This window comes from Cynocephalus volans, chromosome 6 (assembly GCF_027409185.1).
Source record: "Cynocephalus volans isolate mCynVol1 chromosome 6, mCynVol1.pri, whole genome shotgun sequence".
Classification (NCBI taxonomy): domain Eukaryota; kingdom Metazoa; phylum Chordata; class Mammalia; order Dermoptera; family Cynocephalidae; genus Cynocephalus; species Cynocephalus volans.
Genome location: NC_084465.1, coordinates 38,454,100 through 38,469,701, shown reverse-complemented (window position 1 = coordinate 38,469,701; position 15,602 = coordinate 38,454,100). Strand labels below are relative to the sequence as shown.

At 37.0% G+C, this 15,602-nt stretch overlaps 1 protein-coding gene across 7 annotated transcripts in view; it reads left to right on the top strand.

The window, feature by feature from the left end:
• The window catches only part of ST7 (suppression of tumorigenicity 7), a 270,032-nt gene that overhangs the window by 177,788 nt on the left and 76,642 nt on the right, over positions 1-15,602 (top strand). For all 7 annotated transcript variants that reach the window (XM_063100973.1, XM_063100971.1, XM_063100972.1 and 4 more), the window contains 2 exons: positions 1,148-1,302; positions 3,505-3,602. In XM_063100973.1, the coding sequence (XP_062957043.1) occupies positions 1,148-1,302; positions 3,505-3,602 (253 nt within the window). The remainder of the gene's footprint in view (positions 1-1,147; positions 1,303-3,504; positions 3,603-15,602) is intronic.

The window sequence follows — 15,602 nt, the reverse complement described above, 5'->3', positions numbered from 1 at the left end:
TTAACTGTTAAGTTCAGCCTCCTTTTCCTAGCTGGCTGTTGCAGTTTATAAATAGTAAAAGTACCATTTGGTTTTGCTTGCTGTTTATTTTCTCTCTCATGGTCTGACGGCGATAAGTAGGGAAGTGGCCACAGGAGAGGCAGTGGAGAAGGAAAGCAAAGGGATGGGTGTAGATCAGGACCTGTATGGTCTGCTCTGGCCTCACCACTTCCTATTACATTCCTTTTATTTGACAGTGGGTTGTTTTTTATATGATTTGGAAGGATTAAATTTCCAAGAGCTCCCCTTGTTCATTAGTTAGCTGCTTATCCTTTCTGGCTTCCTATCTTAGAGGGTTGTTGAAAGGATTATATGAGATGATATATGTTAAGTGCCTGGTACAGTGCTTAATATATACTAAGCAACAAATGGTAGCTATTGTTGTTAAGGCATGAGATTTAACTCTTGTTAGCTATTGTGGCTGAGTCAGATTTTGAGCTCTTCAGAAATAACACTATCTGTAATTCTTCTACTAATGTTCTTTGAAGCAGAAAGTCCAGGCTAACTGTAATGAGATGGTGAAGCACTGTTTTTTTTTCAATGAATAACTTCACTTAATGAATTTCTCACTCTGAAGAAATTCTTAGATGGAAGAAAAGCTGTGTTTAGTAAGCATAAGTAAACTTACATATAGTACCTATATATGGTACTATGTGAGTGTCAGAAGGAGATATTTAATAACAGCTATTATCATCACAGTCATTAGCTGACATTTATTGAGCACATACCACATGGTGGCTTCTGTCCTGAGCACTTTACATGCATCACCTTACTTAACCTTCACAACAACACGCACGAACAAATAGATATCGTGTTGTTCTTCATCAGGGAGGCAGAGTAATAACTTGCCCAAAGTGACACACTAATAAGGAGCAGAAGCCATATGTGAGCCCCATTCTCCTAACACTACATATCCTGTCTCTCAAGCTAAAATACAGGTGTTTCTTTTGTACCATTATTTTGTGTCAACAACTACAAATGGGTGCATGAACCAGTTGGTCACTCTGCATGTTTTGGTGTAACTCCTTGCCCTTCTGCATGAACTCCTACAGTATATTACCGTGTCCTTGGATTTGTAATTGATGGTGGCTGTTATCTGAATGGACAGGTGTGCAACTGCTTATATTCTCTTGGCTGAAGAGGAAGCAACAACCATTGCTGAAGCAGAAAAACTGTTTAAGCAGGCCTTGAAGGCTGGAGATGGCTGTTATCGGCGTTCTCAGCAGCTGCAGCATCATGGATCCCAGTATGAAGCCCAGCATAGTAAGGTTTCCTCCAGGTTGACACATTGGGAGATGAGAATTATAAAATGATTAATCAGAGCAAATTTTCAGTCCAGTTCAAAATACGATTTTCCGAATGAGAACAAATACTGGCTTTTGCTTTCCTTGATTTTTATTAATGTTTTTCCTTTCCAACAAGAGCACTAATTACATAATTAACTTACAGCTTCATTATTGTTTATGTCCACATTCTCTTTCCTGCCTATAGCTTCCTAACCCCAGAAATAAATGGCAGTAACGTTTAATGGTAACCGTTTTTCTCCTTAGAGTTCTTGCATAATATTTCTGTTCATCAGTTGCTTTTCTGTCCTATAAATTTTAAATCCAAGTTGGGAAACAGAACTTAAATTAGTGTTAGTGTTATCAAAGCTTTTATAAGTCTTCTACAGCATGGACTGAAATAAAGCAATTAAGAATATAACAATTATTGATGATTGTATCAGCACTTAGTTCTTATTTAAGGAACACTGGTATTGGCTTCCAGAGAGAAAGAGCCATTAGTTCCTAATTATTTATCTTTTTTATATTAGAAATAATGCCTTTTTTTACTTAAGATAACTCTTTAAAATCTGAGAACTTTCACTTCAGTATACTAAACTGAGAGTCAGTGATATTTTGGGGGAACAGTATAGAAACAAGACAACAAAATCATTTCTGGAATCTCCTGAGCCCCTTGACTCATCCCTCTGTTGGTTGTTTAAACAGAAACTTAGGGATCCTTGTGGGAGGAGAGTGTTTTTATGGTCCAACCGAAATTTGGGTTGTTTCCTTAAGGTGGAATTTCTCTCACTTCATTTCTACCTTCTGCAACTTGGAAAATATTTGAGATTATAAAATTAAATTTTAATGTTGAACTTGGATTTGGTGTGAAAACTGACTGCATTAGTCCCTGTGACTAAAGTGCCAGGAAGATCTTTGTATTACAGCCTGCTATACATGAGTGTGTCCACGCAACCCATTGATACACAGGTGTTTATTGTATTCTGCAGTGAGTAATATATATTAACCAAGTCTCTAACCACCATCTATATTTCACTTTTTTTTAAAAACAGTATAATGCAATGCATTTTGAACACATGTAGTAATAAGTCGATTTTCGGAACTAGATGTAAATTAATACATAAAATTACATAACCTATTATACAACTTAGGACATTTTTTTTCTTTTCTTCTTTAAATTAAATTCTTTCAACCTGTTGCCTACATCTATCCAAAAAATATAATCACATCTTTAAAATAATTTGTAGGTACTTGGCAAATTTTCAGCACACATCTTGTTTTCATTGTTTAAAACTTGAAATGTTAGGACTTTGGTCTTAACATCTTTTAATAGTTGCATATTATGCATGTACTTAATCTATAACAGGTGTGTCATATTTTTCTCAAACATGGTAATTTTATTGAGGATTAAGCACATGCATGTTCTCACTGGTCTGGAAACATATCCAAAAAGACATATAATTAAATAAAAGATTAAGATAAGAAGTTGTTAATGTACTTTTTAAGAGCCATTTTAGTGACTATTGTTATAACTATTTAGCTTGTCAATGCTTTCTCTAACACCAGGGTAGTTTTTCATTTTGTTGCATACTCTATTGTCATATCTGGAATGTGTTACATTGCCATCTAAAATTGACTGCTTTGGGGACCTGGAGATGATTATGATGTCACTAGTGTTAGGGAAAGAATAATATAAAACAGAAGTTCAGGATGAGGCTTCTCCAGACTTAATGTGAAGAATGAAAAAAAAAAATAGTTCATCAGGATGCAACCTGAGATTCACCTCTTTGCATCTTTACCAAAAAGCATGCATGCTTGAAGAATGTGGAATTCTTGCTTATAAATTGAATGCAACGTAGGTATGTTCATTTTCCTAGCACTTAGTGGCAGATGATTTTATTTATTATCAAATATTCAACATCCTAACTCAAAAGCATGGATTTGGTAGTCAGTCACATGATTTGACCTTTGGAAGTCTAAATACTTTTACTTTACTTTGTATTCATTCTACTATTAACAAAGTTGTCAGTGCTCCTGGCAATAAGGAAAAGCCAAAGGAGTAGTCTGTCCTCTCCAGGGTTTTCCTTTAAGAGCAAGGCAAAATGGCCTCAATTTTTTTCTTGCTGCTCAACTGAAAGCTCTTTTTTAAAAAAATTTTTGGTGTTTTATGTCTCCTCTTCAGGACGAGACACCAATGTCTTGGTCTACATCAAAAGAAGGCTAGCAATGTGTGCCAGAAGACTCGGGAGGACCAGGGAAGCAGTGAAAATGATGAGAGATGTGAGTTTGAATTTGTGTTTGGGATCAGTGGCAACGCACCTGGCTTAGAGATGTGGGAACCCACTGAATGGCCATACAGATAGTACCAGTGATGGTGTGATGGTCCCATGGACTCTGGAGCCAGACCACCTGGGGCTCAGCCCTAGCTCCCAACTTACTAGATGAACAGTCTTGTGCAAGTTACTCAAGCTCTCTGTGCCTTGGGTTCCTCATCTGTAAAATGGAAATAACGATAGTAATCCTCATAATTACCACTTAGGATTGTTATGAGGATTAAATGAGATAACACATGCAAAGCTTTTAATAGAGTAACTGGCATATTTTTAAAAATCTCAGTAGTTGTCCTTATTATTAAACCTTTGGGGTTGTAGCCAGTAGCCAATAATGAGATCAGCCATTTTAGCTAAAATGACTTTTTCTGTGTGTGTTTGTTAGGAAGATTTGAGTAAATTATGGGTCAAATCGCTACCCTCAAATTTAGTAATATTATGTATCCTATTGTATATATTTTGTATTCGTAAATCCTTTTGTAGTCATTTCAAGCATTTTCCTAGATTCTTGAATCAGAATACTTTATTAGTAATAGTCAACATGAGAATTAAGAAGAGAGGAAATAGATGAGCATTTTAAAACAAAAGAGAACCAAGGGAGATTATTATTATGTAACTTTAAAACAAAACAGTGGTTTTAAGGGAAGTCAGTTGAGAAACTTTTACTTTCACCTTTTTTTTGTTAGTAAGAAACACTTTTCATAAAGAAACTGACACCAGTGTGAATTGTGTTTGTAAGCCATTTTCTTTTTAAAAACAATCTCAGAAAACCTTTGCCAACATTTTATTCTTCTGCTGTATTCCTGAATTAGGAGACATAGATAACTGCCTGTTAAAACAGTGAAAGAACCAAGAGGCAGGATAAAAGCAGCATCTTGCCCAATTCTCAGCTTATGAATTTGAGTACAGGATTGTGCAAACCTAGTGAGCCTTTTCTCAGTGTGTCTCTGGAATGGGAGTTACTCATGTGAATTCTCAGTTACTCTTTGGAGGAAGGAGCCTGCAACCCAAGGCCCGCCTCTGGTTATTTCTGCAAGTTACAGCTTAATGTGAGAAGTCCCAGGTAAGACCCATGCTAGGGTTCTGGCTACTCCATTAAGCAACAGTGTAGCCTGAGGAGAGGAACAAGAGTAGGAAGATTATGACATAATTCTGTTTGACTGAAGATGATAGATGCTCTTCAGGCAAAGTCACCGCAAAGGGGATCTCCCAGGATTAAATTCTTTTGGTTGAAGGAAGAATTTAAAGAATGCTATGTAGCATAAGTGCTTATTTAAAAAAAAGAGAGAGAGAGATTTCTGCAAACACATGATATTGCTCTCAAAGCTTTTTAACTCGCAGAAATTCCATCCTTGATATATGAAAGAAACTCTGCCAGTCACCTTGGCTATGAAGGATGGGGTATTTCTTTATCTTAACCTGGCCTAGCACATTCAGCCTTTAACAAGATGTTTTACATTTATTACCTCTCCTTAACCTTAATTAGTCTAGAACAGGTATGCATGGAGGAGCAGATTTTGGTGGTTTTCTTTATTATATGCTTAAGCAACTTCATACGAAAAACAAATTCTGATTAATTCCATTTTTTTCTGTCAGTCTCATTCTGCTTATCATCATTTTCAGTATATACGTATAAAATTTCCCATGATTAAAATCAATACATCTGTTCTTTGATTGGTTTTTTAATATTTCATTGACCTAGCCCAAATATAGATCTTGGAGGAAAGTCTGGGATGCATTGGAAGAAGTGCTGGGCAGGGAGTCTAAAACCTGGATGTGAATTTCAGCTTTGGTTTTTACTAGCTCTGTAACCAAAGGCAACTGATTTTCCTTTTATGGGCTTCATTTAGTCTTCTATAAATTGGGGATAATGATTCTTACTTAAAGGACAATTAATGGGGAGAATTAAATGAGATAATGAGAAAGCACCTGGCAGATAGTAAGCATGCTTATGATTTTTTCCCCTATTTTTTCTCTATTGTATAATTATACTGTAATTTGCTTGTCCTAATGGACATTTTGGGATTTTCTGATTTCTTTTTTTTTTAATGAATCAGTCAAACAAGTAATCTCTCTCTCTCTTTCTACATATGTGTATACATAAACACACATGCATATTTATGCATGTTCGTATCTGTGTATGTTTGTTTCTTGCATTACATTTCCAAAAAAATCTGTCATATTCTTAAAATACCAGTACCTTTTGCCTTTTCTCTGGGTTTATGGAGCATCCAATAGATGTGGGCCCTACTGTTGTAATAGTCCTGTGAGGGACACCATCAGACATGGTGGAGATGTGTTTTGAATGGTGATATTCAAAGTGCTCTTCCCTTCAGAAACTCCTTTTATTAAATGAGGAGGGAAGGTTGAATACCTTTCTGTCTGTTAAAGCTGCATGTGGCCGCAGCCTTGTAGGAGACAATTGGTGGTCAGGCCTAACTTGTTTGACTCTTCTCAGGTAATGGGTCATGCATAAATGGGGATTTGAATGAGGGGCTTACTCCTTTAACAGCATGCACATAAACCATCTCGCTGGAAAACTTCCTCTGATAAAATAGCAGTTGATTCCAAGCAGCCTGCTGATAAAACTTTTAGGCAAGAGGATCTAATTTTTCATTAAGATGCAGCCTTCCTCTTCCCATATTCATGGGTTTAAGCTTTCCTAGAGCAGATTTTAAAGTGGAAACAGAAATACAACAGTTAGAATGCCTTGTGTGTAGAAAACAGTCATTCTTAAAAATTAAAGAAGAGAAAACTGTTAATTGGTGATATATCCTGAAAAAGAATAAAAGGGAATTCTAGGAAGGTCAGCTGTAGAAAATTTCTTACATTTCCAAGGCCCAAAATTGTATTTATGGATCAAATAAAATATTGGTAGTGTCAGTGAAATATTGATGAAATAAACACATATCAACTCCTTAATGTCAAGATTCATGGCTTTTCATTTTTTAAAACAACACATTAATTGATTTGAATTCCCAGGATGTTTTTCAAAAAAGCTCACTTTAATTAGCTTCCTTGCCATCAAGAATGCAGAAGCTCCTTACTGCTGAAGGACTATTTTAGCAGTGGGTAGAGCTAAGAAAGCATGCTGACTTTTGAACTTCACTGTAAAGTGTTATTTATTATTCAAAATGAAAAGGGTTGCATTTTCTCCTTTCTCAAATTTAAGGAAAAGTGTTTGTGCTTGTTCTCATTTTTGGTGATTTTGCCTCTTTAACATTTAATTATATGACACAATTTCTTTTTTTCCTTTTAACTTCTACTATTTAGCTAGCCGCAGGTTTTTCCTCTATCTTTTTATGGCTCTAACTGAGTAGATTTGGAGGGGAATTCATAAGGCTGATGACTGTGGCCTGGCCCCTTAGCCATGCCCTGTCAGAACTGGTGTGGATAAATTGGTAGGGATGGGATAGTCTGCCTGTGTGAAAGGACTCAAAAGCTCCTGTTGCCCAAGGTCATTTGTTCTTTTTGTTTGTTTGTTTGTTTGTTTTTGTTTATTTGTTTGTGACCAGTAAGGGGATTGCAACCCTTGGCTTGGTGTCACCTGCACCGTGCTCAGCCAGTGAGCGCACCGGCCATCCCTATATAGGATCCGAACCCACGGCCTCAGCGCTCCCAGCGCCGCACTCTCCCAAGTGAGCCACGGGGTCGGCCCCAAGGTCATTTGTTCTAAAGCAGGCACTATTGGCATTTTGGGTCAGATAATTCTTTGTTGTGGGGGCTGTCCCGTGCACTGTAGGATATTTAGCAGCATCCTGGCCTCTATGTACTAGACACCAGTAGCAACCCACCACCCCAGTAACTTTCCAGTTGTGACAGCAAAAATGTCTCCAAACATTGCTAAATGTCCCTTGGTGGGCAAAATCATCCCCCATTAAGAACCAGTAGTCTAGAGAATCCTGAGGTGAGTAGATCTGTTTCAGGGCAGACATGGAGTTTTTATCTATTCTGCTTGTTAGTAGTCTGGGCTTCCTCTGGTGTGGGTATAAGCCTCTAAAAAACTCCTAGACTTGACCAGCCTGGTTTTGGGGGCTGTTTTGCCTAGACAGGATTCCCTGAAGAGGCATTCTCAGTCAGGAAGACTAAATGAACTTGGAGGTTTTGGTGGGGTCCTGGGGGGAGGGCTGAGAAGAGAAGGGAACGTGAAGGCCTCATGTGGGCTAGTGGTCTCCCTTGCGCCTCATGCCTGCTTCCAGATCATTGTTCACCTCCTTTCCCTAAAATCTTCTGCTCCTTTGAAAGTTGACTGTATGGTCTCCGACTTTATTCTGCTCTCTCGACTGTTTCCATTACTCCTTGTAGTTTTCTGCAGGCCTCTGAGCCATTCTCACTCCTTGTTTCACTCTTTCTTCAAACTGCCTCTTTCCATATGCTGGCCTCTCATTTGACACAGATCATCATGCTGTTCTTGAAACATTTTATTTATTTGATTTTAGGAAAACATGCTCTCTTAGTTCTCCTAAAATCTTACAGTCTCCTTGTTGACTTTCTCCTTGTTGGCCCATCCTTGGTGACTACATTCAATCTCGGAGTTTTAAATACCTTCTAAACACTGACAAATATTTCTATAGTCTTTCCTGTGTTCTAAGTATTTTTCTACATGCTTTACAAATATAAATTAATTCAATTCTCCTAACAACCCCCTCCCCTTTTCTTTTTATAATGTGCTCGATCCAGCAGCAATTGCAAATTGATTTTTTTTTAATTTTATTTTTTTGGCAACTGGCCAGTACCAGGATCCAAACCCATGACATTGGTGTTATAAGGCCACATTCTAACCAACTGAGCTAACCAGCAAGTCTCTCCTAACAACCCTTGAGATAGGTGCTTGTTCAGGGTCACATAGCAAGTGAGTATTTCTGAGTGTGGTCTACCTGCATCAGAAGTGCCCAGGATGTACGTTTAGTACCCACCTCATAGGGTTGGTGTAGGGATTAAATGGAATAATTCACACAAAGCACTCAGCACAGGACTTTAGGAGCAGTGAGGACTCAGTGTTGCTATTCTTACCATTATTTTCCAACATATATTAGGTGAAAAGGAAAAGTGTAAACATTAGGTATAACTTGATTCAATTTTTTCAATTAAAAAATAGATGCTAATATAAACCAGTGGTTCTCAAACTTGTTGGTCTCAGAATCCCTTTAAAATTATTGAGGACTCCAAAACTTTTGTGTGGATTTAACTATTGATATTTACCATGAAAAATAACTGTTGTTCAAATAAAAAATTAGTAAAAAGAGTGACATTGCTTTTATACTTCTGCAAGTCCCTTTAGTGTACAGCTGAATAGGAGACAGCTGGAGGCTCATATCTGCTTCTGCATTTAGTCTGTTCTGATATCACCCAACATGTTGCCTTGGGGTGCCACTGTGTAGATTCAGGAGAGAGTGGAGTGAAAAAGGCAAAAAATAAATTATTATTTATGAAAATAGTTTTGCTCTAAAGGCCCCCTGAAAAGATATCAGGAACCCCTAGGGGTACCCTAGCCATACCTTGAGAGCTGCTTGTAGAAGCATAAGAAAAAACCTTAGAATATAGAGAAAATCATTAGCAATTATATCATAGCTGTCTTTCTGTTTTTGTTTTAATGTTATGTTGAATTATTACAATAAACATGGTATTCTCATTTTCTTCTGATGAAAAAATAAAATTTAAAAATATTGAGATGACTTTCAAAAGGGTGAAATAGTGGGTGCAAGAAAGGTAGAAAATGTGGTAGACACAGAGAAATGTGGGTATGGGGAAGAAAAACTTCACCTACTTAAAATTTTAGCTTAAAATTAAACCTGTTACTCGTTTATTACCAGGTGTATTAGTTTCCTAGAACTGACATAACAGTACCACAAAGGGGGTGGTTTAAACAACAGAAGTTTTATTCTCTCATAGTTCTGGAGGCTAGAAGTCCAAGATGAAGGTGTGGCAGGGCCATCCTCCCTCTGAAGTCTGTAGGAGAGACTCTTTTCTTGCCTCCTCTTGCTTCTGGTGGTTGCTGGCAATGTTTGACTGTCATTGACTTGTAAACACATTAATCCAATCTTGTCTCTGTCTTCACGTGGGCTTCTCCCTGTGTATCTGTATCTCTGGGTCCAAATTTCCCTCTTCTCATAAGGATACATAAATACACATTGTATTTATTACCTTGTCTTAACTTGATTATTTCTGCAAAAACCCTGTTTCCAATAAGGTCACATTCATAGGTACCAAGGGTTAGGATTTCAACATGTCTTTCTGGGGGACACAATTCAATATACCAAACCAGGTCATACATCAAAGCAAAATGTAGATAATCTGTATATACTTTCATTCTTTTAAGAACTTCACTGCTATATCAGGTCAGCCAAAAACATGTTTCATATGCCTTTGATCATGTTAAACCGATTCTTAGCCAAGCCTGTAAAGATATAACTGCTAACTATTCCTTTGAGTTCTTACCCTTGGCTCTTTATAAAAAATAATCAGAGGAAGCTGATTAATTTCCCCATCCTTGGGCTTGTTTTCTTCCTACATTTTAATCATCTTCTCCAGGATTCCCAGCTGAGAACTGGAGGGTTTCAGTTTTTGTTATCAATAACTTATATAATGAGTGTTACCATGTGCCATACATTCTGCTAAGAAATTTAAGTATACTGTCTTATTTAATTCACACACACTATGGGTATCCTATTAAATTACAAAAGTAATTTATGCTCATTGTAACAAGTCAAAGAATAAGGAATTTACAGTATCCCCTCCACTCCTGTAATGCCATCTCACTTAGGTAATCAGTACTTGCAGTTTGGTCTATATCTTTCCACCTCTTTTTCTCGGCTCATACAGATACATAACTGATCATGTAAGGATTTTGAGCTGAGTTGATTTGTATTTTATTCAAGGTTCCATGAGAGAAATAAGCCTTCATGGGGATGCTCAATTTCTGAGAATCTTTTGTGGGGGCTCCCTCACTCATGAAAATGTACACGTTTTGAGATAATATATAGTACCAGTTCCCTTGACCTCTTTTCTCACTTATTTTATCCCAATTCTTAATTTTTTTTTCTTAGATCACTTATTCGTGTGATCCCTTTATTAAGGGAAGATTAGGGCTGGAAGAGCAGAGAGAGAGACAGGGTTTTTTGAGCCAAATTTTAAAACTATGCAAAAAGGAAGTGAAGCTCTCTAGATTTTGAGCAATACTAGTACCATGTTTTTCTTATGTGTCCCTCCGAGCACACAGAACACTACCATGCAGACACAAGCAGTCAATAAAATATTTGAATTGGTGAATCAGAGCTATAGCTTACAAATTTCCAGTTAATGCTTTGCATCTATTACCTTTGATTTCCAGCTTCTTGTTGATTATGATGCCTCTTTGGTACTGGTTTAATTTTGATTTTCTACCTTCCTTTAAAGTATTAATGTGTATTTTTTAAAGTAATGTAAATTAAAATGAGTTCTACTTAGAAAATTATTGTAGATGTTCGTTATATATTCCTTTTATGTTTTTAGAGGAATCCTGGGGAGTGAGTGATTGACCTTTGGAGATTAGTTTAGTAGCATTAACAGTTTGAGGATGCCCTTTAGATGATTTGTGAAGAGGAGCACTTCTGGTACTAATCAGAGCCTTTGGAGCATTAAGGACTGCTGATTTGCATTTTTGCCCACTTATGTTCATGAGGGAAAATCTTCATGAAATCTGTGATTTGCAAAAGGGAACCATCATCCCCTTCCCAAGTTGTTTGTAAAACGTATTTTATGGAATAGTTTGCAACATAAATTCTGCTCTTACTGCAAAGGTGCAAAAATCTTTTTAGGTGGAAAAATGCTAAATGAATATTTTGGGGGTTAATTTTTATTGCCTTTACCACCCGTTTTCCTCATTCTTAAATTTTTTAGTACTGTCCTTCCCTCTGTCTTTCCATTCTACACGTCACGTTATTTCCCTTGTATACAATATTTCTTATTGTTTTTTGTTTTGTTTTGTTTTGTTTTTGGTCTTTTTTGTGACCTGCACTCAGCCAGTAAGTGCACCGGCCATTCCTATATAGGATCCGAACCCGCGGCGGGAGCATCGCTGCGCTCCCAGCGCCGCACTCCCCCGAGTGCGTCAAGGGCTCAGCCCTTATTGTTGTTTGTTTAATTATCTTGGATTATTATGGATAACTTGGTTGATGAATTGATTTAGAAATTATTAAGCTTGATTGTTGAAGGAAGTACCATTATGTGGGTGTGGGGTATGGGAGGAGGAAGAGCACCTTTACTATGTTCAGGCAACCAAGTACCACTTGAACACAGTTACTTTCAAAGCTTTTAGGATACCCAGATGCATCATTGAACTAAAGACAAAGTATACAGTGAAATATGTTAGTTCTTTTAAGTGTTTCTGCAGTGATTGTTGGTATGATTCTAGATTTGATCTTTGCTATACTTAAAAATAAAGAAAAAGTGAATCTTGAAAGTAAATGCTATACATCAAAACTCACTAATCTTCCAAGTTAGACTTTATATGAACCCCTGCCTTCTTTTTGATCATGATTTTCTTTCCTGGATTTTCCTGATGATGTTGTTTAAATTTACTTATTCAGTAAATTATTGGTAATTAGTGTGTGTGTGATGTAGAAAGGAAGAGTGTTTAATTAATGATAGCAAATAATAGATTTATCAACGATTGATTTACCTAATGGTAATCACATCAATGACGAGGAACCACAATTTTAACAGCATTACACTCTGTATTCACTAGGTATAGTGAAAAGCAGGTGGTAAACATTCCCAGGTGAGAGTTTTGGCTAGAAATAGTGTTATTTTATTTGCTGTTAGGTATTGTCATTTGCATGACCAAATAACCTGAGCTGTCTCTATCAGGGTTTTTTAAATGCTGGATGCTCTTTTTTTCAGTACATTGAGTAGTAGTTGCTGCTAAGTAGAGCTTTCAGTTTGTATGGCTGGCCCATGATCAGTTCTAGCCAGATGCCTCCCATCTGAGAGACTGATTTAGCTTCACTCCTCCAAACTCCTGTTCTTGGCCTGCTTTCCCAAGTATTGATCTTTGGCTTCTGTTTCTCAACCTTATTTATAACCAGTTCTTCTCTTATTCCTGCTGCTCTGTAGTTCACCTTCCCAGAACTCAATCCTTGTTTCATTTAGTGGCTCCAATCAGGCCCACAGTTTTTCTGGTTCCACTTCTTCTCTTTTCCTTTTTACCCTGAAGTTCTGATTTTGGTCTTGCTGTACCCACATTACCCTCAACCATCCATCTGCGTTACATCCATTCCTTCATTCAACAAAAATATACTGAACTTCCATTTCATGTCAATCCCTGTTGTAGGTGATTTAGTATAATCAGTGAACAAAATAAAAACCCAAGCCCTTATGCAGCTTACATTCTAGCAGGAAGGAAAGACAAATAAATAAATAATAAGTGTGTGTTTTTATAGTGTATTAGAAAGTAGCAAATGTTGTGGAAACAAAGATAAAGTACAGCAGGATAAGAAGGATTAGGAAAGCCAGTGGGCTGTATATATGCTTGATTTCAGTATCTCTTGCTATTTCACTCTCCAGAATGGCTGCTTATGATTGATTATATTCTCACCAGCAATACACGACTATGCCCATATATCTCAATAGTAGGCTTTGCTTTAAGCACTATATATGTTTAATATACATGCTTTTAAAAAAATTTATTACATATAGTTTTTCATGAAGTTATTTCATAGTTTAAAAATACATACTGCAGGGCCGAACCCATGGCTCACTCAGGAGAGTGCGGTGCTGGGAGCGCCGAGGCCGGAGGCCGCAGGTTCGGATCCTATATAGGGATGGCCGGTGCGCTCACTGGCTGAGCGCGGTGTGGCCGACGCCAAGCCAAGGGTTGCGATCCCCTTACCGGTCACCAAAAAAAAAAAAAAAAAAAAAATACATACTGCATCTATGGTTTTTCTTTTTCTTTTGTATTTTATTTGCCTGTTTCTACTTTTATTTTCCCTGATTAGTCTTGGCAGAGGCTTGTCTGTATTATTAATCTTTTAAAAAGGATAAGGATTTGGTTTTGTTTATTTTCTCAACTTTTTTGTTTTTATTGCAATTTTTCTCTCCATATTTGTATTGTGTTTCTTCTCTTCCTTATCCTTCTCCCCCTCCATCCTGTTGCCTTTTTACCAGTTTAAATTGACATTTAGCTCCATTTGATTCTAAGCATTTCTTAAGTCTTTTATAATTTCATCTTATCCCATGTAATATGTTTTTAGCCCCTCATCATTGATTGATTGACAATTTTTTTACATTATGCTTGGAGAACATGCATGATATGATATTGATTTGGGGAGAATTTACAGAGGCTTCCCCTGAGGCCTAGTATGATCATAAAATTTTCATAAATGTTATATCTGTGTTTGAAAGGAATATATTCTCTGTTGGGTATAAAGATCTTTATGTTTGAGTTACTAGTTCAAGCTTATTAAACATGTTATCAAATCTTCTGTATCTTAGCATATTTTTTCTCTTTGCTCCATCAGTTTCTAAGGATACGATAGGATATTTACCTCCATTTCTTTATTAAGGTTTTTTTCCATGCTTAGTTATTTGTTGCTTTATCTATTTTGAGGTTATATTGTTAGATGCATTTATGTTGACAATTATTTTGCCTTATTGATATATTATCACTAAGAGTATATAACGTCCCTCCTTTGTCCTTTATATTTTTCTTCCTTGATTATTTAAACTTATATTGAAATTAGCTATTCTTGCTTATTTGGATTCATATTTGCCTGGTATATTTTTTCCAAATTCTGTAATCGAGCTTTCTGTATACTTTTTGATGGATCATTTGTATTTGTAAAAATTTTGCTGAATTCTGTCTTTATTCAAATCTGAGGCTTTTTGAGATTTTGGTTGGTACATTTTTCCTATTTGTGTTTATTTTAATTATTCTGTTGAAAGTCCTAGAATAATTACTGGGTTTTTTTTTTTTTTTTTTTGCTGTCTTTCATGTTTTGTATTTGTCACAGTTTCTCTCTTCCTTTTTTCTCTCTTCCATTGAAAAGATCATCTGCCGGTCCAACATTTTAAAATTGTACTTTATTCTTCTGATAATCCCAACTATCTAAGATCCATACTTATATTTATGTTTCTTGACTACTTGTTAAGCTTAACAATATTTATAAATTCTTCCAAAATGATAGTTAACTTTGCATGTATTAGCTTCCCCCACACCTAGACTCAATCAATGACCAGAGACATTTGTGAACAGCTTTTCCTCTTGTGATATATACAGAGAAAACTGATATCTGAGTTGCTGCTGCCCTGGTAGGGCTGCTTCTGTGACTAGGAGCCAGTGAAGTCATTGCTCTCTAGGGTGAACAGAGAGGTGATCACTGGAAACAGACATATTGTCTGACCTGGGCCAGCAGGAACAGAAACTATAAAGCAAGCAAAGCCAGCAGTTCACATGATGACCAGGGAGGCCAGTGAGTTGGGTCTCCTGGATTCCCTTTTTAATACTCAATGCTAAAGCATTGCTTATAGCCTCCTTTCTGGACAACTGTTTCTCCTATTTGTTAAGAAGATACCCTGATAGTCTTCCTCCCTCTCCTTGGGCCTAGGGAAACTACCTTTGTGACTCAAGAGTTCTCTGGTGCATAAGGCTACTTTCTGAGACCTCTCACTGAGCCCTTTAAATACAGGTTTAGTTTCTAGCAGGGTGTCTTGCTGTACTCTCCCACCAGTAAAATTTCTACTGCCTGGAAAGAATAAAAGTAGTTACCACTACTTTTCCCCCAAATACCCATCTCTTGAAGTCAAATGGGCTGTCCCTCCAGCTTAATGTATCACTGTCCTATTTCCCACTCTGACTCATGGCTCCTTTGTTGTCCCGTGGAGTGTCAGGAGCAGCCCTTCTCAGCTACTAATTAGGGAGATGATCTCTGTTTCTGCTCTGATGAGTTCCTCTTGCATCTAGGTGTATAGGGGT